The sequence below is a fragment of the Capra hircus genome, chromosome 1 (assembly GCF_001704415.2).
Source record: "Capra hircus breed San Clemente chromosome 1, ASM170441v1, whole genome shotgun sequence".
Taxonomy (NCBI): domain Eukaryota; kingdom Metazoa; phylum Chordata; class Mammalia; order Artiodactyla; family Bovidae; genus Capra; species Capra hircus.
Genome location: NC_030808.1, coordinates 70,224,581 through 70,247,752, shown reverse-complemented (window position 1 = coordinate 70,247,752; position 23,172 = coordinate 70,224,581). Strand labels below are relative to the sequence as shown.

Here is a 23,172-nt window from a genome sequence, read left to right as displayed (position 1 = left end):
TCCCACAGCTAACATCAAGCTTAATGCTGAGAAACTCAAAACTTTTCAGCTAAGATCTGAAATAAGACAAGGATGTCCTCCTCTAGCTTCTCTTGCCTCTAAGGCAAGAATGTCCCAAATTACTGCAGATGGTGACTGCAGCCATGAAATTAAAAATTGCTTGATCCTTGGAAGAAAAGCTATGACCAATATGCTGGACAGCATATTAAAAAGCAGAGACACTACTTGGCCAACAAAGGTCCATCTAGTCAAAGCTATGGTTTCTCCAGTAGTCATGTGTGGATGTGAGAGTTGGAATATAAACAAAGCTGAGCACTGAAGAACCAATGCGTTTGAACTGTGGTGTTGGAGAAGACTCTTGAGAGTCCCTTGGACTCCAAGGAGATCCAACCAGTCCATCCTAAAAGAAATCAGTCCTGAATATTCATTGGAAGGACTGATATTGAAACTGAAACTCCAATACTTTGGCCACCTGATGCAAAGAACTGACTCATTGGAAAAGTCCCTGATGCTGGAAAAGATTGAAGGCAGGAGGAAAAGGGGACGACAGAGGATGAGATGGTTGGATGGCATCACCAACTAGATGGACATGAGTTTGAGCAAGCTCCCGGAGTTGATGACGGACAGGGAGGCCTGGTGTGTTGCTGTCCATGGGGTCACAAAGAGTCGGACACAACTGAGTGACTGAACTGAACTGTCCCCCTCTTACCACTACTTTTCAACATTGTACTGCAAGTCCTAATTCAGTAAGGCACACACAAAAAAATTTTAGGGTATACAGATTGGAAAGGAAGAAATGAAACTATTGTTGTTCGTAAATGACATGATTGTCTATGTAGAAAATTTGAAAGAATTCTTTTTTAATCTTCTAAAACTATTAACTATAACAAGATTGTAGGATACAAGATGCACAAAAGTCAATTATTTTCCTATATACCAACAATGAACAAACAAAATTTGAAATTAAAAGCACATTACCATGTACATTAGCAACCAGTAGAGTTAAATACTTAGGTATAAATCTAACTAAATATGTTGTTGTTGTTTTAGTCATTGAGTTGTGTCTGACTCTTTTGTGACCCCATAGTCTGTAGCTCACCAGGCTCCTCTGTCCATGGGATGTCCCAGGTGAGAGTACTGGAGTGGGTTGTCATTTCCTTCTCCAGTGAATCCTCCCAATCCAAGGATGGAACCCGCATCTCCTGCATTGACAGGCAGATTCTTTATCACTGAGCCACTAGGGAAGCCCAATAAAATATGTACAACATCTATATATGGAAAACTATAAAAACTGATGGAAGATATCATAGAACTAAATAAGTGTGAGTGATACTCCATGTCCATGAATTGGAAGACTCAATATTGTCAAGAAGTTCTTAATAGCTCTTCCCAGCTCAATCTACAGATTCAATGCAATCCCGATCAAAACCCCCCCAGCAAGATTTTCTATAGATAATGACAAACTGATTCTACAGTTTCTGTGGAGAGGCAAAAGACCTAGTATAGCCCATTCAATATTGAAGGACAAGAACAGAGGACCTATATTACTCAACTTCGTGACTTTTAAGCTAAGTACTTTATAAACTACAGTAATCAAGACAGTGTGCTATTATTAAAGGATCAGACAAACAAATCAATGGAACAGAATAAAAAACCCTACAAATGGACTCACATGAATATAGTCAGCTGATCTTTGATTAAGGAGCAAAGGCAACACAATGACACAAGACAGCTTTTTAAACAAATGGTACTGGAACAACTGAATATTCACATGCAAAACTATGAATCTAGACACAGACTTTACATCCTTCACAAAAATTAACTCAAAATGGATCAAGACATAATGTCAAACACAGAGCTATAAAACTCCTGGAAGTTAACATAGGAGAAAACCTAGATGACTTTGAGTATGGTAATAATTTTCCAGGTATAGCACCAAAGGCATGATCCATGAAAGAAAGAATTAATAAGCTGGACTTCATTAAAATTAAAAACTTCTGTGACAATATCAAAAGAATGAGAAGGCAAGCCACAGACTGGGCAAAATATTCCAAAAGATAACATCTGATAAATAACTGTCACCCAAAATATACAAAGAACTCTTAAAACTCAGGAACAAGAAAACAATCTGATTAAAAAATAGGCAAAAGACCTGAGCATAGCCCTCACTGAATAAAATACATGGATGGCAAGTAAGCTATGAAAAGCTGTTCAACATCACACATCATTAGAAAACTGTAAATTAAGACAATAAGATTCCACTCCACACGAGAGGCTTCCGTGGTGGCTCAGTGGTAAAGAATCCTGCTGCCAGTGCAGGAGATGTGGGTTTGAACCCTGGGTTGGAAAGATCCCCTGGAGAAGGAAATGGCAACCCATTCCAGTATTCTCGCCCGGGAAATCCCATGGACAGAGGAGCCTGGCAGGCTATAGTCCATGAGGTCACAAGAGTCAGACATGGCTGAGCGACTACACAACACACATCCATGAGAATGGCCAAGATCCAGAACACCGACAATACCAAATGCCATAAGGATGTGGAGCGAAAGGGATTCTCATTCACCGCTTCGGGGAATTGTAAAATTGTGCAGCCACCTTGGAAGACAGTTTGACAGTTTCTTACAGAACTGAACACACTCTCACCATATGATCCAGCAGCTGCACTCCTTGGTATTTACCCAAATGAACTGAAAACTTACATCCACTACAAAAACCTATACATGTACGTTTATGGTAACTTTATTCATAATTACAAAATTTGAAAGCCACAAAATTGTCTTTTGGTATCAGTTCAGTTCAGTTCAGTCACTCAGTTGTGTCTGACTCTTTGCGACCCCATGGACTGCAACACACCACACTTCCCTGTCCATCACCAACTCCCAGAGCTTGCTCAAACTCATGTCCATTGAGTCAGTGATGCTATCCAACCATCTCATCCTTTGCCATCCCCTTCTCCTCCTGCCTTCAATCTTTCCCAGCATCAGGGTCTTTTCCAGTGAGTCAGTTCTTCGCATCAGGTGACCAAAGTATTGGAGTTTCAGCTTCAGCATCAGTCCTTCCAATGAATATTCAGGACTGATTTCTTTTAGGATGGACTGGTTGGATCTCCTTGCAGTCCAAGGGACTCTCAAGAGTCTTCTCCAACACCACAGTTCAAAAGCATCAGTTCTTTGGCATTCAACTTTCTGTATAGTCCAACTCTCACATCCATACATGACTACTGAAAAAAACCATAGCTTTGACTAGACAGACCTTTGTTGGTAAAGTAATGTCTCTGCTTTTCAATATGTTGTCTAGGTTGGTCATAGCTTTTCTTTCAAGGAGCAAGCGTCTTTTAATTTCATGGCTGCAGTCTACGAAATGGTATATGAATAGATAAATGAACTATGATACTTGAGACAATGAAATACTATTCAGCATTAAAAAGATATAAGCTATTAAGCCATGAGAAGACATGAAGGAAAGTTTACATACCTTACGATTTCAAAGATATGATGTTCTGGATAAGGCAAAACTAAAAAAAAAAAAAAATCAGTGGTGTCCAGGGACTTAAGAGGGAGGCAAGGATGAATCAGCAGAGCACAGAGGATACTTAGGGCAGGAAAATTACTCTGTACACTACTGCGATGGCAAATGCATGTTATAATACATTTGTCAAAACCCATAAAATATACAGCACCAAGAGTGAATGTTAACATAAACAATGGACTTTGGGTGCTAATATTATGTCATCATAAGTTCATCAATTATAACAAATGCACTCTGATGGGGGATGTCAATGGTGGGGGAGATTGTAAGGTGTTGGGGGAAGGGGCTATATGGGAACTCTCTGTACTTTTGGCTCATTTTTACTATGAACATAAAACTACTCTAAAAATAAAATTTATTAACTAAAAAACAGTAAAAATTCAAATAAAAGAATTAAGCACATACAGAAGAGAAATTGGTTGGGGGTGGGGTGTGGTCCAGCTGTTAGAAAGAAGGGAATGTGAAACAAAGAGGGAGGGATGATTTAAGCATGATGGACTGGTGAGACTGCGATGCCCTGACCGCTGCAGTCCCAAGCTATGCGATGAGGACTTTATAGTGTGACTTGAGGTGGGTGGGGGGCAGGGACATGCAGAGAGAGGAGGAAGGCTCTCCTTTAGCTTAAGGTACAAAAGTTACATCTCATCCTAAACCCAGTGAGGAGCCTTGACTGATGGATTGAACAATGCTGTGCAAGGCATGATTGTTTTGTTGTTTTGTTTCCCTTGAAAAAATCTGTTTCATTTAATCTAGGAACCACTGGACTTTTCAAAATGATAATAACAAGTCACTCCCTAGAATTAAAATATAAACACACACCCAAAGCCACATAAAAAGAAATGTACCTGAAACAGTAGATAAAGCTTTAAATTTCAGTGGAGTGCTAATTTAATCAGGGAAACTATAGCATTTTTGCTATCTTCATTTAAACAAGTTATATGATCTCTGCTACCCACTCCAGTATTCTTGGGCTTCTCTTGTGGCTCAGCTGGTAAAGAATCCACCTGCAATTCAGGAGACCTGGGCTTGATCCCTGGGCTATATGGGAACTCTCTGTACTTTTGATCCCCTGGAGAAGGGAAAGGCTACCCGCTCCAGTATTCTGGCCTGGAGAATTCCATGAACTGTTTAGTTCATGGGGTCGCAAAGAGTCAGACACAACTGAGCGACTTTCACTTTCATGATCTCCATGAATCTCGACTCTCTGCATCCAAAAGGGAAGTCATCCTCTCCTTTCTTCCCTAACAAATGCAGGCATCAAATGTTTATGGGCATGAAAAAAATCTTTCCATTAAAGGGAAACTCTCAAGTAGCAGGCTTTTCTTTTATGATGTTATTTTATGCATAAAACATTTCTTTTTAAATCTCCGAGGCCATGTAAACATTAGAGAAACAGCACAGTATTTTCCAATGTGTCACTGCCACTTTGGGCAGAATCTGTCCCATAGAGATCTTTGGGTTGCATGCTAAGTTGCTTCAGTCATGTCCGACTCTTTGCAACCCCATGGACCGTAGCCCTGCCAGGCTCCTCTGTTCATGGGATTCTCCAGGCAAGAATGCTGGAGAGTTGCCATGCCCTCCTCCAGGGGATCTTCCCAACCCAGGAATTGAATCCGATCTTATGTCTCCTGCATTGGAAGGTGGGTTCTTTACCACTAGAAAGTGAAAGTGAAGTCTCTCAGTCGTGTCCGACTCTTGGCGACCTCATGGACTGTAGCCTACCAGGCTCCTCCCTCCATGGGATTCTCCAGGCAACAGTACTGGAGTGGGTTGCCAGTACATTTCCTTCTCCAGGGGATCTTCCACTAGGGGCACCTGAAAAGCCCTTTGGGTTAGTGGTTTCTTTCTTTTTTTTTTTTACCTTTTTAAACTTCTTGTTTCATAATGAGGTATAGCTGACTAACAAGCAATGTTGTGATAGTTTCAGGTGAATAGTGAACTCAGCTATACATATACATGTATCCATTCTCCCCCAAACTCCCCTCCCATCAGGACTGCCCCATAACATTGGGCAGAGTTCCATGTGATATCCTTGCTAGATATTCATTTTAAATACATCAAGACATGATTGTTGTAGCTACTTTATGTCATCAAACCTGCTAAGAGGAAACTTTATAAAACAAAAGCAAAGTGGAAATAGGGAGCAAGGCACCTAGACCTAAAGTCTTTCCTCCTCTCATCCATGTTCAGACACCAAACTTCTTCTCCCACTGAGAGATGAAGAAGGAGCAGAAAGACAGAACGTGCGTGATGGATGATCCTATCAGAAGCAGCAGCTTTGTCCAAAGCCTACGAGAAGCTTGGGGGTTTGCCACAGCAGAAGGAAACTCACAGACCTGGAAAAGGGAAGAAGTGGGGACACTGATTGGGGAGGAGGCAAAAGGGTTGCCAGATATAGCAATAAAATTACAGGAAGCCCAGTTAAATTTGAATTATTTACAAATGAAATTTCAGCATAAAATGCCTGTGAAAGACATCCATATATTTTTAAAAACGTTCATTGTTTATCTGAAATTCTACTTTAACTGGTTGTCCTATATTTTATCTGGCAACCTGGTCAAAACAGCTGGGATGCTGTGCATGTAGAGAGAGGGTGTCATGGCAAAGGAGGATGGTGCCTGGGAAGAACAGGCTTAGATCAAGGACACAGCTGCACGTTTCCATCAACTTCCTGGCTCTGTGATTCTGTCACTTATATACCTGAAATAAAGAACTGATGGGCTCTTCTTCAGGGTTGCAGGCAGAGAAGAAGGAGCAGACCGCTCATCCTCACCTCTGGTTGGTGGCAGGCAGCTGAGACACTCTCAGTGGGCACTGAGGGTGAAAGGAAGCTGTTTGGGGAGAGGTTTGGACACAGGTACCCCTGCCCAGCCTTCCCTGCTCTCAGGAACCTTCCAAAAACTCCCTCTGGGCCTGAGGAAAGCAGCTTTTAATGACCAGGGTGACGCACAACTGATCACTGAGAGGATATACCAATGTACTTATTTACTGATACCAAAAACATGCCCACTCATTGGAATTTGGGGTGCATCCATGGGATTAGTTACCATCCACTGTTTTCTGCTGACTGGTGGCTGGTCCCCCTCACAAGGGATGAAGGAGGGAAGGACAGGCCGAGGCAGAGGCTTCAGTTAAAGTCTATCATCAGAAAAGTTCCATCTGCTGTTGTCCTCATCGTGGCCTTGCGTTTTTGCCTTCTGAGTATGCGCTGAGTCACAGCCTTTAGACAGGCTGTCTTGTTTAGTCCTCACCCACCTTTGTCTTTATGAAATATGTGGCCTCTTCATCTCACATATACACACCTTTGAATCTTAAATAATTGGAGAATTTTCTCCAGGCACTGATGGTTCTTGCTGGTTTGGTATCATTACTTCTGCTAACTTTGGTCATTCCAAAATAATTCCAGTAATTCCCTCTCCCTCCCTCTTTCTCTTTCACACACACACAGAGAAGCATAATTAAACTCTTACACCTTAATTCCTAAATACTTCAATCAATAGTTGGTGTAGCCCATATTTTACAGATTTTTTTGGCTTCCGATATTAGAAGCCACCACTGTATGTACATGTATGTCCTTATATGTATGTAATTAAGATTAAATTATGCACTTTAATAGGTATCATTTGTTTCAAAGAAAGGTATCAAAGAAAGGAAGAAAAACGATTTTAAAATTGGATTTATACAACAGCAGTGTTATATAAGCTGCTGTCCATTCATGCCTAACTATAGTGCAGCTTAATTATATCATTTTTTCAAATATATCATTAAATTTATCAAATTTAAGAAATATACATTAAATATACATTCTATTACTTCAACACTGAATACCAATTTTCTTACCTTTTAAAGCCCAGTGCTCCTATATTTCAAGGTCATCTGCTCACATGGCCCATCACCTAAGTCATTCAGCAAATATCTAAGTGCTCTCCATGGCTCTGTGCTAGGTTCTGTGGCTACAGAGATGGGTACTATATGGCGCTTTGCCCTGATTTTAAAAAACTGTAAATAAATAAATCAAGACATAGCATGTTAAGTGTTAGGAAGAAATGAAGAGACTAAGAAACTAACTCCTCTTTAGGGAATTTGAGAAAAGCCATCATGAGAAGGTACTGGATAGACTGGGCTTCTAAGCATGAATAGGAGTTTTCCTCTCCCTGCTAACTTTAATCCACGTGGGAAGAGACATCTTTGAATTCCCCAAGGCACACAACATGGTCTTTCTTCTGTTGCTGGTGTTGAACAAATACACTGAAATGAAAGTTTACATTATTTTTGTCCAATCTACTTTGTAAAACTCCACTCTGCAAAGGGAAGCGGGTCAATTAAATACACATACTCCCCTTATTCAGAGTCATATCCTAGTTGTTATATTTCCTTCTTTTACTTAACAAGTATTTACTGAGAGCCTTTTATGTGCCAGGCACTCTCCTGACACAGGGATACTGTAATGTATAAACTCTTCATTCTAGTTGAAGAAGATGTTATAAACAAGACAAATAAAGTATGTGTTATGTCAGCTTGTGATCAGTGTTACAGAGGAAAAGCAGAGGAGAGTGGTCAGTTAGACCCACTGAGAAGGTGGAAGAGGTGGAGGAGTTAACCACGTGGATGTCTGGAGGAGAAGCATTATAAGCAGACTGAGCGTGCATTCAGGACCTGACACGTTTGAGGAACAGCAAGTCAGTCAGTGGGGCTCATGTGCAGTGAGCAAGTTCAAAAGGCTGGAGGAGGTGTGCGGCTCATGTACAGTTTTGCAGGCCATTGTAAGAGTGTGGCTTCTTCTGTGAGTAACGTGAGGGTTTAAAGCAAAGGAGTGGCAGAGTCTGCCATACATTATGGAAGGACAGCTCTGGCTGATGTTCCAGGACTAGACAAGGGGTGAAGGGTAAAGGTAGAGACAGGGAGACCTGTTAGGAAGATACTAGTCACCCAGGTGAGAGATGATGGCAACTTGGACCAGGGTGAGAGCAGTGAAGATGGGATCACATCCTGAGCATATTTTGATGACACTAGAGCCAAGAGAATTTCTTCATGAACTGGATTTATAATGTGAAAGGAAAAAAAAAAAAAAAACCAACCCAGAGAAATAAGAAAGAGTTCCTTGCAATTGACATTAACTGAGATGAGGAAGATGTAGGCAGAGCAGGTTTAGGGGTAAGCTGAGTACTTCGATCTTGGAAATATTGAATGTAAGGTGCCCCTTGGTGGAGATCCACTCAGAACCACGCACGAGGAGAGGCTGAACATATACATTGACAATGGTTTTGTTAAACTAGACAACTCCAGACAACTAGAGGTGGGATTTTAGATGTTTCTTTCTTTCTCCTCCCCTCCTCTTCTCAATTCTTTTTTCTCCTTCCTCAGTCCTTTTGAATTTCTCTAAGCGTTAAAAGCAAGTTTTACTTCTATAATAGAAAAAAAGTCCACATTTAATTTTTAAAAGACAATGTGACCTGTGAGTTATGGGGAAGGAATGATTGAGCACTGCTTGTGTCGAGAACTTGAAATTCAAGTCAATTTACCAAGCATTCTCTGTGATCCTACTCCAGCCCAGGTGTTCTTCTGAGTTCAAGGAATCCTGAGATGAATAGATATGGTTCCTGCTCCGAAGGAGCTCACAGTTCAGCAGGCTCCAGGGCCAGTGCAGTAATCAAATTTCAAGCCAAGAACCAGACGAGCATGAAGGAGGAAGGTAGCGATGAAGGTGCACAAAATTCCTGTGCCATATAAAGTTATCCCTGAGCCACACTGAGTGTACTTTTAATGCAGGATGCAAGCACACACACTCTTTACCGAAGTACAACACACATGCCAGCGGAAGCCCAAGGTCATCTCTGCAACAAGGGGCAGACTCCACCCCCTCCCTACATATTACCCCCAGGCATATGTGAGCCAGGGTCCCAATACTGGCCGTGATCTGCTGATCTGCATGGGAACCTTCCAGGTACATCTCTGCACAGTTACGCGGCTCCGGATGTGGTGGGGCCCAGGTCATAGGCAGCACTGCTCCCTTCTGCGCGCAGCTTTGCCTGGTTGCAGCTGGTGTTCTTCAGCCACTCCTGACACGCAGCAGGGAGACTTGGACAGGAAACGTAAGCATGTCCAGTTTATCGCTGAGCTGGTAGGCAAAAGGAAAAGGTGGTACTTCCAGCCCTTGTGGCCCGTGAGCTCACCACAGGCCAAGGACAGGAAGAGACAGAGGATGTATGAAGAGGCCAGTAGCACTTCCTGAGCCTCTTGCAGGCTGGACACAGGCTCTGTCATTCCTACCATTTAAATCCCACAGTAACCTTATAAAGCAGGGACTTCTCTGGGAGCTCCTGCCTGTCAATGCAGGAGACGCGGTTCCATCCCCAGCTCGGGAAGAAACCTTGGAGAAGGGAATGGCAACCCACTCCAGTATTCTTGCCTGGGAAAATCCCATGGACAGAGAAGCCTGGTGGGCTATAGTCTAGGGGGTCGCAAGAGAGTTGGACATGATTTAGAGAATGAACAACAAAAAATCTTATAAAGCAAGTTATGTGTGGGGGTGTGTGTGTGTACACACACGTGTGTGTGTGCTCAGTAATGTCCAGCTCTTTGCTAACCTTTGGACTGTAGCCCACCAGGCTCCTGTTTCCATACAATATTTCAGACAAGAATACTGGAGTGGGTTGCCATTTCCTCCTCCAGGGGATCTTCCCATTCCAGGGATTGAATCTGCGTCTCTTGTGTCTGGTACATTGCAGGAGGATTCTTTACTGCTGAGTCATCAGGGAAGCCCCATAAAGCAGGTAGTACTAGCCTCATTTTACAAGGGAGGAAAGTAATATGGAGTAACTTACAGAAGTTCACACAGTTAGGAACTGGAGCTCATACTCAGATCTACCTAGCTGCAAAGCTTCTTGTTTGACCTCTGAACTTTCACCAGTAACCAGCTCACAACAGGAACTGATACCCACACCTGCATGGCCTGGTTCCTACACCTCAACTGATCTGCTCCTATCTCCACACCTTCTTCCTGACCTCTGAAATAGTTTCCTGTTTGAGGGGTTCAAATCGGACATAGCTTTAGCTGGATTCACACTTGCTACTTGGATTATCATGTGCCCTGGGAATCTGTCATTTATTTGGCTGTCCCTCTTCAAAACCCATGCTGTGTTCGTTGTTTAGTTGCTAAGTCATGTTTGACTCTTCTGAGATCCCATGGACCCGATGGACTGTAGCCTGCCAGGCTACACTGGAGTGGGTTGCTGTTTCCTTCCCCACCTAGGGTCCGAACCTGCATCTTCTGCTTTGGCAGGCAGATTTTCCACCACAGACCACCAGGGAAGCCATGTTCAGAGACTTTCTTATGGGAGTCCTAAGGCCCCTCTTCCACTAACAGACCTACTGGGCCCAAATATTCCCTCTTCCCATCATTCCTTGGCAGCAAGATGTGGACATAAGAGTTAGGCTGAGCTGACTCATTCTAACCTTCCAGTGACTCACACCATCCCCCCAAACTGTAATCCCAGAATTCCAGCACTAGAAGCTTTGTCCAGGGATCTGGGTTTTAGGTGAATTTTCCCAGCTTCTACAAATACAATCTTGACGTCCATCTAGAGCACACATCTATGATCTTTTTTTTCCCTTCTGTCTAGCATCCCTACCTCCTTTGTAGTCTCTCATTCCATTCCATGTGGCTCAGGTCAGGCTGCCAGTTGTGGTAGCCCTTCCACGTCCATGAGCTCAGTCCTTCCTTCGGAGGCACTTGGGAAAGACAAGGGCCTTGTGAATCTGGCACTGTCACAGCTGCCTTTCCTCACACATGAAAGACTCTGAGGAATGAAGGGAGCAGAGCTAAGAGGGGAAAAGAAAGGGGAAATCCTGATGATCCTGTTTGAGCTTCTGGATCCAGCCAGAACTGAAGCTGGACAGCCTCTTCTAGTTTTTTCAGCCAACTCCCTGCCTTTTAAATAAGCTCCGATGCATTGGGTTGCTGCCACGTGCAGCTGAAGTCCTGACTGTCTGTCCAATAATAATATTAACCTTCTCCTAGGGGCCAGAAAACCTGATCTTCCCAGGGCCTAAGGAAATTGGGATGAGGAAAAGAATTTTTTTTATATATAGCAGAGAGGGGAATTTAGTACTCAGAAAAAAACAGACAGAAACAAAGCCAGGGAGAGATTCTTAGATTTCATTCCTAATACTCCACAAGAAACTAGACCCTCCCTAATATAGCAGCAGCTCTTCTGTATCCTGCAGATCTTTCCCAGCGTCTCCGAGAACCTCTCGCTCTCCTCCACTCTCCTGGTGCCTGCTCACCTGATGCATCAGCCTCTCTGCCATGCTGGGGTCAGTGAGGTCTGCAGGGGAGGCCACACTCAGCCTCAGGAGGAGGAAGCCTCCATCTGGGCCTGCAAATTGAGAACCATGAGAAGACAAAAGCATGGTAAGTCATTTCCTGAATCAGGATGTGCATGTGGTCCCCAGCTTCTGCCCCTGCTCTGTAGATGTGCGCCTACGCTCATGTATAAGTGTGTCTATGTTCACATGGAGCGTTCCCTCTCTTCACTGCAGAGAGAGGATGCCTTCTCTCCAGTAACTGGACCCATCATAATGTCTTCCCAACAAGAGGGAAGAAAATGAGGAGTAAAGGCCCCCTCCACATGTGGAGAAGTCAACAGAGTAGTATGAGGAAGGAGAAATGAAAGTGGATCTAGAATATTCTGAAGGCCTGGGGGCCCTGGATGAAGCTGTTGGGAACGGGGCCAGCCAGAGAAAGGCCACAGAGAAGCTGGTCTCTGAGGGGATGTGCTCAGCCAGTGCTTCCAGTTCTAAGGTGGCAGCTGTCTTTCAATCCAGCCTTCCTGACTTAGAGGCCTTGTAGACAACTTCATTCTTTCCTTGAGCCTTAAGCTTTACCTGCCACCTTTTAGTCAAGTCTTCCTAACAGAATACTATTGGAATTAATCCAGCAATTGCACTTCTAGAAGTTTATCCTACAGAAAATAACACAACTGAAAAATGTATTATTTACTGCAGCACTGTTCATGATAACCAATATACTGGAAATGACTAGAAAACATTGGTTAAATAAATTTTGGTAAAACAAAATACTGAGAAGCCATACCAAAAGATAGCTTTGTATCAAGAGATCTGTGTTTATCGTATGTTCTATTTGCATAAAAAAGAAGATAAATATTGTCTATAGCTATATGATATAGTATCAATATCTATATTATGTTGCTATAATGAAAAGATATCTTCCCTCTTCCTTTTTATGCTTCCATGTGCATATAGCATGTCCAGAAGAGGATTCACAACAAAGTGATACCATCAGACATGTGTGAAAGGCAAATTGGGTAATGAGGGGACAGCAATAGAAGAAAGACATTTTAAGATGTAATCTATGTATTTATTGAAATTTAAATCATGTCAATGTATCATCTAATCAACACATAATAAATGAAATCTTTTTAGAAGAAAAATATTAATATATTAAGCTTTAAAAATAAAAGCACACCAGGAGACTCTCAGTTTTAGAATCAAACAGATTTTCATTTGGAATTCCACTGATACTTTTTTAACCATCTTTAAATGTGTTTCCTCACTTGTCAGGTAGAGTAAGAACACCCACTCCATAAAATGGTTTGGAAGGTTTAGTTAGAGGAGATAACAAGCAAAGCCTGCCATCAGAGAGAACCTTCAGTTGCTACCATGCTTACTGGCTGTGAAATGTTTTTATACCACCTCTGCCTGAAATTCAAAAGATATTCAGTAAGGTGGTTGTGATTAGTATTTTTATTTCACCTTTCCAAAAAGGCCTGGCAAGCAGAAGATACTGCTGGGATGAGGCATGAGGAAAGATGATGGGAAGTGGAGGTGAAGTCTCCAGGCTGACCAGAAGCTGGGCTGACTGCTGACAAGGGACTTCTTCCCTAAAGAAGTTGTCTCAAGGTGTGGCTTTCAACTCCCAAATCTTTGTCCAATTTACTGATTGATTTTTAAGCCACCATTTACACTTGCAAGTGCTGTTTAATTGCTGTCAGGGCCGACTCTTTGCAACCCCATGGACTGTAGCCTGACAGCCTCCTCTGTCTGTGGGATTTCCCAGGCAAGAATACTGGAGTGGGTTGCATTTCCTTCTCCAGGGGATCTTCCTGACCCAGGGATTGAACCTGCTTCTCCTGTTTGACACCTGGGAAGCCCCCACCATTTATGTTACCAATCCCATAAAGTGCATCCTGGAGCTAAACTCTCATGGGGTCCCAGCAGCTCAGAGGGCAGCCCCTTGGGCCTTATTTCCACTTGGTGTGGCTCTGGCTGAACCAGAGGCTTTCAGAGCATGAAGGCTATGTCTTTTAAATAAAATTTGGCCCCTTCCTGGTGCACAGTAGTTACTCAACAGTTAACCTCATAGAATGGCAGAACTGGAAAGGACACTGCAACCCCCTCCAGCTACTGGCAGTGAAACTGAGGCTTGGAGGGGAAGGGACAGGCTGGGACCTGTCCTACATCACTCAGGGCAAACACAGCATCCCAAACCATTTCTCCACACTTCTAGCACTGAGCTTTCTCCATACCCTACCTTAATTCTGCTTCTTACTGATTTTGTTACTAGAACATCATGAAGAAGTGGCATCTGAGACAGGGCTCAGAAGAAGCCTCCAGATTCATTTTTCCTTTCTCTCATCTCCTTAAACACACAGACACCAAACTCCAAATTCCCAAAGATTACATACCGGGAAGCCACTCACCTGGGGTAATGCCTGTCCACCTTGTCCGAGTAGGGGTGGCCAAGGTTGTTGAGGGCTTCCCTCCACCTGCGCTGGCTGTTTTCAAGGTCTTCGCTGAGTCTGTGGTCTTGGCTGAGGTGACGCTTGTTTCTGAGCTACTGTTGGTCGAGGTTGTGATCTTGGTTGAGGAAACACTTGTTTCTGGAGTGCTGTCGGCTGAGGCTGTGGGGCTGCTGTTGGCTGAGGCTGTGGTCTTGGCTGAGGTAACACTTGTTTCTGGGATGCTGTCAACCATAGGCAGATGGGAAGAAGGAAGAGAGCTCCTGCTGATAGTGGGAACAGGCCCACTGAATGTGCTGTGTGTGGTGGAAGTCTCTGAGGAGGTGGAACTCGTGGTGGAGGTTTCTTCGGAGAAGCTGTAGACTGTAGCTGAGAACTCAGCAGGGGAAGTCACGTTGCTTACTGTTGTTGCATCCTCTGTGAAGACTGTAATTATCCCTGAGATACTGGTGTCGCTTGTTGTCTCAACAGAGAGGCCTGAGCTTTCTTCCAAGAGGCCCTTGCTGACTGTCACCAAGGTTCCACGTGGGGCGGTGGCCTTGGCTGCTGTCGTTTCCTTTTCTGGGGTGCTACTGAGGATGGCTGTCCCTGCAGGTGTGACTGATTCCGTGGCGTGGGCGATTGTCCAGGTCTCAACAGAGGTTGTGTTCCTAGTAAGGTGTGATTTTGCTTCAGTGGAGTCAGGCGAGGCTGACCTCTCAGGAGGGGACAGGGCATGTTCTCCTACAGAGCTGTGATCTATGTGTGAGGTCCCAAGGATGGCGGCAGTTGGGTCTGTTTCCATAACTCTGCAGTTGATCACCTTGATGTTGGTGATGTAGGTTACCAAGGCTTTGGTCAGAGCAGTGATGTCTGATGACAGGACTTGTGAGATGGTGACGGCTGGAACTGAGCTGTCAGAGGAGGCACTGCTCTCTGAGGATAGGGCCTCGGCTTCTGCAGAAATGTGAATGAATTTCAAGATTCTCTTTGCTTCTTCAGAGCTGTCAAAAGTACAAAGGTTCTCAAAGACAGCTTTCCAGAGCTCACTGCTTGTGACAGTGTCAACTGTGGTCCTTACACGTCCCGTGGGGCTGCCACCTGTGGACGATGCTGCCGTGGGAGGAGAGATCACAGCCGTGAACTCGGAAGGTTTTCTTGTCATGAGAGCCATGGTCTTGTCGTCCCTAGTCTCTGCTTCTGAAACGGAGCCGCCTCTGATGAAGGTCCTATCAGAGGTCTGGATGCTCAGGGTCTGAGCTTCCCAAGAGACGTGGTTTGGCACAGAGGGCTCAGTGAGGTCAGTAGCCTGAAAGACTTCCTCTGAGCTTGTCCAGAGCTCCGGAGTCACAGCAGGCAGTTCTGTGTGGCCTGATCCACTGGGGCCTGTGTTGGGTAAGAGCAACTCTGTGAGCTGTGAATCCCAGGGCACTGACTTGACACAGGCTCTTAGATTTATCCCTGGGCACTGCTGGGAGGAAGCAGGGAGGAGGGATCATGTGACCTTATTTTTCAACTATATTTTCAAGGAAGAGGAGGCAATATTGGGAAGACAGCCCCATGTAGCAGCCATGGAACTGAGATTGCCCTGGCTGAGGTCCTCTGATGGCCCACTTTAGGCAAGCCAGTCCCCAAATCGAGACGCTTATTGGTCTGAAGCCATCAAAGTGAATGTGTGGGCCAGGATCCCAATTCAAGGGGGAGCAAAGAAAAACAGAAGATCCAAGTGAGCCAAGAACTGCGGAGCAGGAACCACAACTCTCAGAACTTTCTAAAAGAATCCTTGTCACCTCTCTATCGATTTTTTTGAGCAAACTTCAGGAGTAGTGGAGGACAGAGACACCTGGCATGTTGTAGTCCATGGGGTCACAAAGAGTCAGAAACGATTTAGTGACTGAACAACTCCATAGGGCAGAACGTCTCTGCTCGCTTGAATGACCCTCTGAGGTCATGTGAGTGGAGGGCCAGCAGCCGTTTGTTCCCCAGGGAAGGCTGCAGCAGGATTATTTATGAGCTGATAGATGCCTCTCCCGTCTGTCAAGGGGGAGGGCTGAGGTATCTCTTGAGGCTGCTGCTGCTGCTAAGTCACTTCAGTCGTGTCCAACTCTGTGCGACCCCATAGATGGCAGCCCACCAGGATTCTCCGTCCCTGGGATTCTCCAGGCAAGAACACTGGAGTGGGTTGCCATTTCCTTCTCCAATGCATGCATGCATGCTAAGGCGCTTCAGTCATGTCCGACTCTATGCGACCCTACGGACAGCAGCCCACCAGGCTCCTCTGTCCACAGGATTCTCTAGGCAAGAATATTGGAGTGGGTTGCCATTTCCTTCTCTGATCTCTTGAGGAGGGTTGCCAAATTTAGCAAATAAAAATACAGGCTGCCCAGTTAAATTTGTCAGATAAATAAAGAATAATACTAATGATAAATTTTTTTTGGTATGTGTATTTCTCATGTAATATTTGTTGTTGTTCAGACCCTCAGTTGTGTCTGACTCTTTTCGACCCCATGGACTGCAGCACGCCAGGCTTCCCTGTCTTTAACCATCTCCCAGAGCTCATTCAAACTTACATCCATTGAGTCAGTGATGACATCCAACCATCTTGTCTTCTGGTGTCCCCTTCTCCACCTGCCTTCAATCTTTCCCAGCATCGGGGTCCTTTCTAATGAGTTGGCTCTTTGCATCAGGTGGCCAAAGTATCGGAGCTTCAGCTTCAGCATCAGTCCTTCCAATGAATATTCAGGGTTGATTTCCTTTATGATTGACTGGTTTGATCTTCTTGCAGTCCAAAGAACTCTCAAGGGTCTTCTCCAACACCACAGTTCAAAAGCATCGGTTCTTTGGCACTCAGCCTTCTTTATGGTCTCTCACATCCATACGTGACTACTGGGAAAACCAAAGCCTTGACTATACAGACCTTGGTAGGCAAAGTAATGTCTCTGCTCTTTAATATGTTGTCTAGGTTTGTCACAGCTTTTCTTTCAAGGAGCAAGCACCTTATAATTTCATGGCTGCAGTCACCATCTGCAGTGATTTTGGAGCCCCTAAAAATAAAGTCTGTCACTGTTTCCATTGTTTTCCTATCTATTTGCCATAAAGAGATGGGACTGGATGCCATGATCTTCATTTTTTTAATGTTGAGTTTTAAACCAGATTTTTCATTCTCCTCTTTCACCTTTATCAAGAGATTCTTTAATTCCTCTTTGCTTTCTGCCATAAGGGTGGTGTAATCTGCATATCTGAGGTTATTGATAGTCCTCCTGGGAATCTTGACTCCAGCTTGTACTTCATTCAGCCTGGCATTTCACATGATGTACTCTGCATAAAAGTTAAATAAGCAGGATGACAATATACGGCCTTGATGTACTCCTTTCCCAATTTTGAACCTGTCTGTTGTTCCATGTCTGGTTCTGTTGCTTCCTGACTTGCATACAGGTTTCTCAGGAGGCAGGTAAGGTGGTTTGGTATTCCTATCTCTTTAAGAATTTTCCACAGTTTCTTGTGATCCACACAGTCAAAGGCTTTAGCATAATCAATGGAGCAAAAGTAGATGTTTTTCTGGAATTCTGTTGCTTTTTCTATGCTCCAATGGATGCTGGCAATTTGGTTCCTCTGGTTCTTCTGCCTTTTCTAACTCCAGCTTGAACATCTCAGAGTTCATGGTTCACTCACTGTTGAAGCCTAGCTTGGAGAATTTTGAGCATTACTTTGCTAGCATGTGAAATGAGTGTGATTGTGTGGTAGTTTGAACATTCTTTGATATCGCCCTTCTTTGGGATTGGAATGAAAACTGACCTTTTCCAGTCGTGTAGCCACTGCCGAGTTTTCCAAATTTGCTGGCATAGTGAGTGCAGCACTTTCACAGCATCATCTTTAAAGATTTGAAATAGCTCAGCTGAAATTCCATCATCTCCACTAGCTTTGTTTGTAGTGATGCATCCTAAAGCCCACTTGATTTTGCATTCCAGGATGTCTGGCTCTAGGTCAGTGATCACACCATTGTGGTTATCTGGGTCATTAAGATCTTTTTTTTACAGTTCTTCTGTGTATTCTCACCAACTCTTCTTAATATCTTCTGCTTCCATACCATTTCTGTCCTTTATTGTGCCCATCTTTGCATGAAATGTTCCCTTGGTATCTCTAATTTTTTTTAAGAGATCTGTAGTCTTTCCCATTCTATTGTTTTCCTCTATTTCTTTGCATTGTTCACTCAGGAAGGCTTTCTTATCTCTCCTTGCTATTCTTTGGAACTCTGCATTCAGATGGGTATATCTTTCCTTTTCTCCTTTGCCTTTGGCTTCTATTCTTTTCTCAGCTATTTATAAGGCCTCATTGGAGAACCATTTTCCCTTTTTGCATTTCTTTTTCTTGGGGATGGTTTTGATCACCGCCTCCTGTACATGTAATATTTAAGACATACTGAAAAAGTCATTACCTGAAATTCAAATTTACCAAGTGTTTTATCTAGTAACCCTGCTTTCAGAAGGAAAAAGACGAAAGCATATGCACACTTTTGGGGGGTTCTGATGGTTTAAGATGGCCTTTTCTGAGACCTACTGTCCCAGAAGTACCCAAGGACCCTCAGGAGGGCCAGTGCCATTTGGTCATCTCTACCCAGGACATCAGAACAGGCCCTTGGCTTGTCCTCTTGTGTCTCCCGCTGGATGATGAAGGAACACTGGGTTAAGAGGCAAGAGACCGCGTTCTAGTCATAGCTGTGCTGCCTGCTAGCTGGAGTCTGATGATTTACTGGGGCAAATCCTGACTCTGTCTCCTACCAGTGAGCGTCTCCTACCTGCCTTGTCACGAGGGTGGGCACCAGAAAGGAGGGGGAATACTGAAGCGCTTCCGTTGCTAAGTCTTCCGGGGGTCGTTAAGCACCCCTCCCCGAGCATGTCCTCTCAAGGAGTCACCTGAGAGCGGGCGGCCTGCTTTCACACAGCGAGAGTTCCAGGCTGTACCCACGAGCTGCTCATGCGGTCATGGCCCTCGTTCTCATTGCCGTTCAGTGTTGTCTACCGACACACACAGATCACACTTTTGCAGGGATGTACTTGCTTCTCCTCACTTCAGTTTCTCTGAGGCTCCTCAGTCCCCACAGCTGGAGGCAGAGCTTCTCTGCGGCCCCACACAGCCCGAAACCCAACCATGGGGTCTGATGCTGACCTCCCCTGACACATTTTCTTCCTTTCTTGGGAGACCCGTGGTGTTATCCTGCTGTGGAACCTCCTCAGGCTTCCCAAACCCATTGCCTGTTCATCTTCAGGGCTCTTACGCCCCCCAACCCAACTCTCATACCTGCCCAGGGTCTTCTCAAACAGAGCAAAGCCCGTCCTGGCCCTTGATAGCTCTAGAGTGCTGCAGCTCTCCTGAACCATTCCTCAAATCAAACTTGGGAAGAGGAAAGCATGTGGCCTTTGGACCCGGAATTCGAGTCCCCTCTCCTCTGTTTGCTTGCTGCTTACCAAACTTGTGACCCGGCCAAGTCTGCTGGCTCCACGCCTGCATTGTCCCATCTGTAGAATGGAGCTTGAGGCACCTAATTCACTTGATTGGGAACACTACATTAAATGTGCAGCACACGCCTGGGAGATAATGAGTGCAGGAGGCAGTGTGGTCCAGTGGTTAGGCATGATGTGTGGAATAAAATCCTGGCTCTGCAGAGTTACTTCATGCTGGTAAGAAGCCTCAGTCTCCTCACTTGGGGGGCAGGGGATAGATGAGGGTAAGAATGTATCTCTCACAGGGCTCTAGTGAGGATTTAAAAGCTAGTGACGGGTATATGCGAAATTTCTGTACGTTCCTCTCCATTTTGCTGTGAAACTAAAACTGTTCTAAAAATATAAAGCTTCAGAAGACAGTGTGTGATAATGATGCGTCACTGTAGAGTCCTCAGTTGTAACACATGTATATTTCTGGTGAGAGATATTGATAATGGAGGGGGTGGTGAGAAGGTAGGAGACAAGGCCTCTTTAGGAATCTTTGCACTTTCTGCTCAGTTTTGTTGTGAACCTAAAACTGCTCCAAAAATTACAGTCTATTTTTACAAAAGATAATGCATGTGACAAGCTAGGCACCGTTTCTGTTACAGGTCAATGTTCATTCTTTTCTTTCATAAAAGCCCTGCCTCTCTCAGAATCCACCCTCCACAAGCCGTCTGTGACAGTCAGACTTTTCAAACAAAAACAGGCTTTTACAACAAGCACCTACTGTATAACACAGGGAACTCTGATCAACGTCATATGACAGCTTGGATGGGAGGGGAGTTTGGGGAGAATAGTGAAAGTGAAAAGTGAAAGTGAAGTCCCTCAGTCGTGTCCGACTCTTTGCGACCCCATGGACTGTAGCCTACCAGGCTCCTCTGTCCACGGGATTTTCCAGGCAATAGTACTGGAGTGGATTGCCATTTAATGGATACATGCATATGTATGGCTGAGTCATTTTGCTGTGCACATGAAGCTATCACATCATTCTCAATCAGCTATACTCCAATATAAAATTTTTAAAATTTTAATGGACTTTTAAAGGAAATCTGTGCTAAAACATTAACTTGAAGGAGAAAGAATCTTGTCAAGCCACATTCTTTGGCTTTAATCAGATTTATCACCAGCCTGCACCCTCTGACTCCCTATTCTTCCTTCCACACTTACTCACACCCCCACAGGCATAAAGGCAAACCCATAGCAACCTCACATTTGCATGGATTGCAGCGTCACAAGCACTTAAGCTGACCCGTTGCCATTGTGTACTCTTTATCAATGACAGTCATACTTCAAGTGGGGCTTCCCTGGTGGCTCAGTGGTAAGAATCCATCTGCCAAGGTAGGAGCCGAAGGAGATGTGGGCTCGATCCCTGGGTTGAGAAGATGCCCTGGAGAAGGAAATGGCAACCCACCCTGGTACTTTTGCCAGGATAATCCTACGGACCAAGGAGCCCATGGGGTCACAAAAAGCCAGATACGACTGAGAAGACACGCACACCATACTTCAAGTATAGTTTTATGCGTGCCCAGTCGCTTCGATCATGTCCAACTCTTTGTGACCCTAGGGACTGAAGCCCACCAAGCTCCTCTGTCCATGGGATTCTCCGGGCAAGAATACCCGAGTGAGAAGATCCCCTCCTTCAGGGCATCTTCCTGACTCAGGGATCAAACCACATCTCTTATGTCTCCTGCATTGGCAGGCGGGTTCTTTACCACTAGCACCACCTGGGAAGGCTGTATAGCTTTTTGATTGATTGTAACTAACCCAAGAAAACTACTTTCACCCACAAAGAGCTGTAGCATAGAAACTCCCACCCAGAGTCAGGAGAGAAGCCCACAGGCACCCTCTCACCTCCTTACCTGCAGAGCTCCTTGGGGCCCCAGCCTTCCAGTAGCAGAAGGAAAGGGGCAGAGCCAGGCACCAGAGAAAGCTCATCGTAGCTGGGACTCCGGCCACCATTGCCAGCTGCTCTGCCCACTCCTCACACTGCCGCCTTTTCCTGCTTCCTCAACCTGCAGAGGACGGGCGGGCCACCTGCTTAGGTGTGACTGGATAGTTTCCAGGATGCAACCAGGTGATCACAAGTCCACAGGCTGAGAGCTGGCAGGTTGTGTGTACGGACTGACAGGGAGCCAACACTCCTGCCCCGCCTTGCCCACTGATTCCTCCTCCCTAAAGTTTGAAGATACGGAATTCTTTCTACAGTGACATTCACCCCCTGGTTCCTGCAACCAGGGAAACCATGGCAGAAAGTGTTTCATACATGCTCCCCCTTCCCACAAGCTTCCCTCCCTTGTGCATGGGATTTTGACTTCTAGTTAGAGACACATGGGTTTTATTTCTAATTCTGGACTTATTACTTCTATGAACGTGAAAGTGAAAGTCTCGCTCAATAGTGTCCGACTCTCTGAGACCCCATGGACTATACAGTCCATGGAATTCTCCAGGCAGGAATACTGGAGTGGGTAGCCTTTCCCTTCTCCAGGGGGCCTTCTCAATCCAGGGACTGAACCCAGGTTTCCCACATTGCAGGCAGATTCTTTACCAGCTGAGCCTCAGGGAAGCCCTATTACCTCTATGGTCAAGGGCAAACTAAAGAGCTTTCCGAACCTCAACCTCCTGATCTGTAAAATGGGCCTAATCCTTACCATGGGATTTTCCAGGCAAGAGTACTGGAGTGGGTTGCCATTGCCTTCTCCGAATTCTTACCTTACTGGGCTGTTTTTTGAGGATCACATGCAATAAAAAGGCTCTAACATAGCGCCTACATATTTGGTGCTTATCGAAAACATATACATTTTAAGTGCTCAATAAATGAACCCTGATGTCCACTCAGATCCTCAAGTCATAGAAGGAACAGCCCTCTGAGGTTTGCAGGAGACAACTCTCTAGTGTGGGGAAGGACTCTGATCCCTAACATCCTTCTGTCTTTACGTCCTGGGATCCTACATCCCAGCCAGAGGCAGGATCATGTCCTGGGCCAGCCTGTAGGTGCAGGGCAGGGAGAGCACACCTCGAAGAAGGGAAAGGGTAAGTGTGCTGGTCTGAGTCCCCAGGCCTGGGAGGGGGGACACTGAGGGCAATGACTGAGGGAAGTTTAGGGATTTGGCCACAAGAAGGGGAATGAGGCTGAAGAATCTATTTCCAAATGCCCCAGTGAAGAATCTTACCCCCTCAAAGGGCCCAGGACGTAGGCTGTTATGGCCATAGCCAGAGGCCAGAACTTGGGGGTCTCAGGGCCAAAGTTTTGTGGAGAAAGCAGTTCTAGAGCAGAGGAAAGCTTGTTGGACAAGCATCAAGAAACCACAAAAATCTCATGGCTGGAAGGAACTTTAAAGTGGAATCCCGGAGGTCTAGGTTCTGTTTCCAGCTCCTTCCTTAATTATGGCCTAGGGCTGTGTGATCTTGGACAAGTGATTTGG

General features: G+C 44.9%; 1 protein-coding gene across 3 annotated transcripts; it reads right to left on the bottom strand.

Moving 5' to 3' along the window:
• On the bottom strand, positions 6,485–21,866 carry MUC20 (mucin 20, cell surface associated). 3 transcript variants are annotated; one of them, XR_001295618.2, is made up of 5 exons: positions 21,610–21,866; positions 14,250–15,653; positions 11,815–11,906; positions 9,051–9,646; positions 6,485–7,527 (listed from the first exon to the last, which is right to left on the bottom strand). XR_001295618.2 is itself a non-coding variant. In XM_005675240.3 (4 exons), the coding sequence occupies exons 1-4, from the start codon at positions 21,707–21,709 to the stop codon at positions 9,578–9,580; spliced, it is 1,665 nt and encodes a 554-aa protein (XP_005675297.1). In that variant the 5' UTR covers positions 21,710–21,866; the 3' UTR covers positions 6,485–9,577. The 3 variants fall into 3 exon arrangements, 2 of the variants coding, with proteins under 2 accessions (XP_005675297.1, XP_017901521.1); XM_005675240.3 differs by having other exon boundaries at positions 6,485–9,646; XM_018046032.1 differs by lacking the exons at positions 6,485–7,527; positions 9,051–9,646 and having other exon boundaries at positions 11,676–11,906.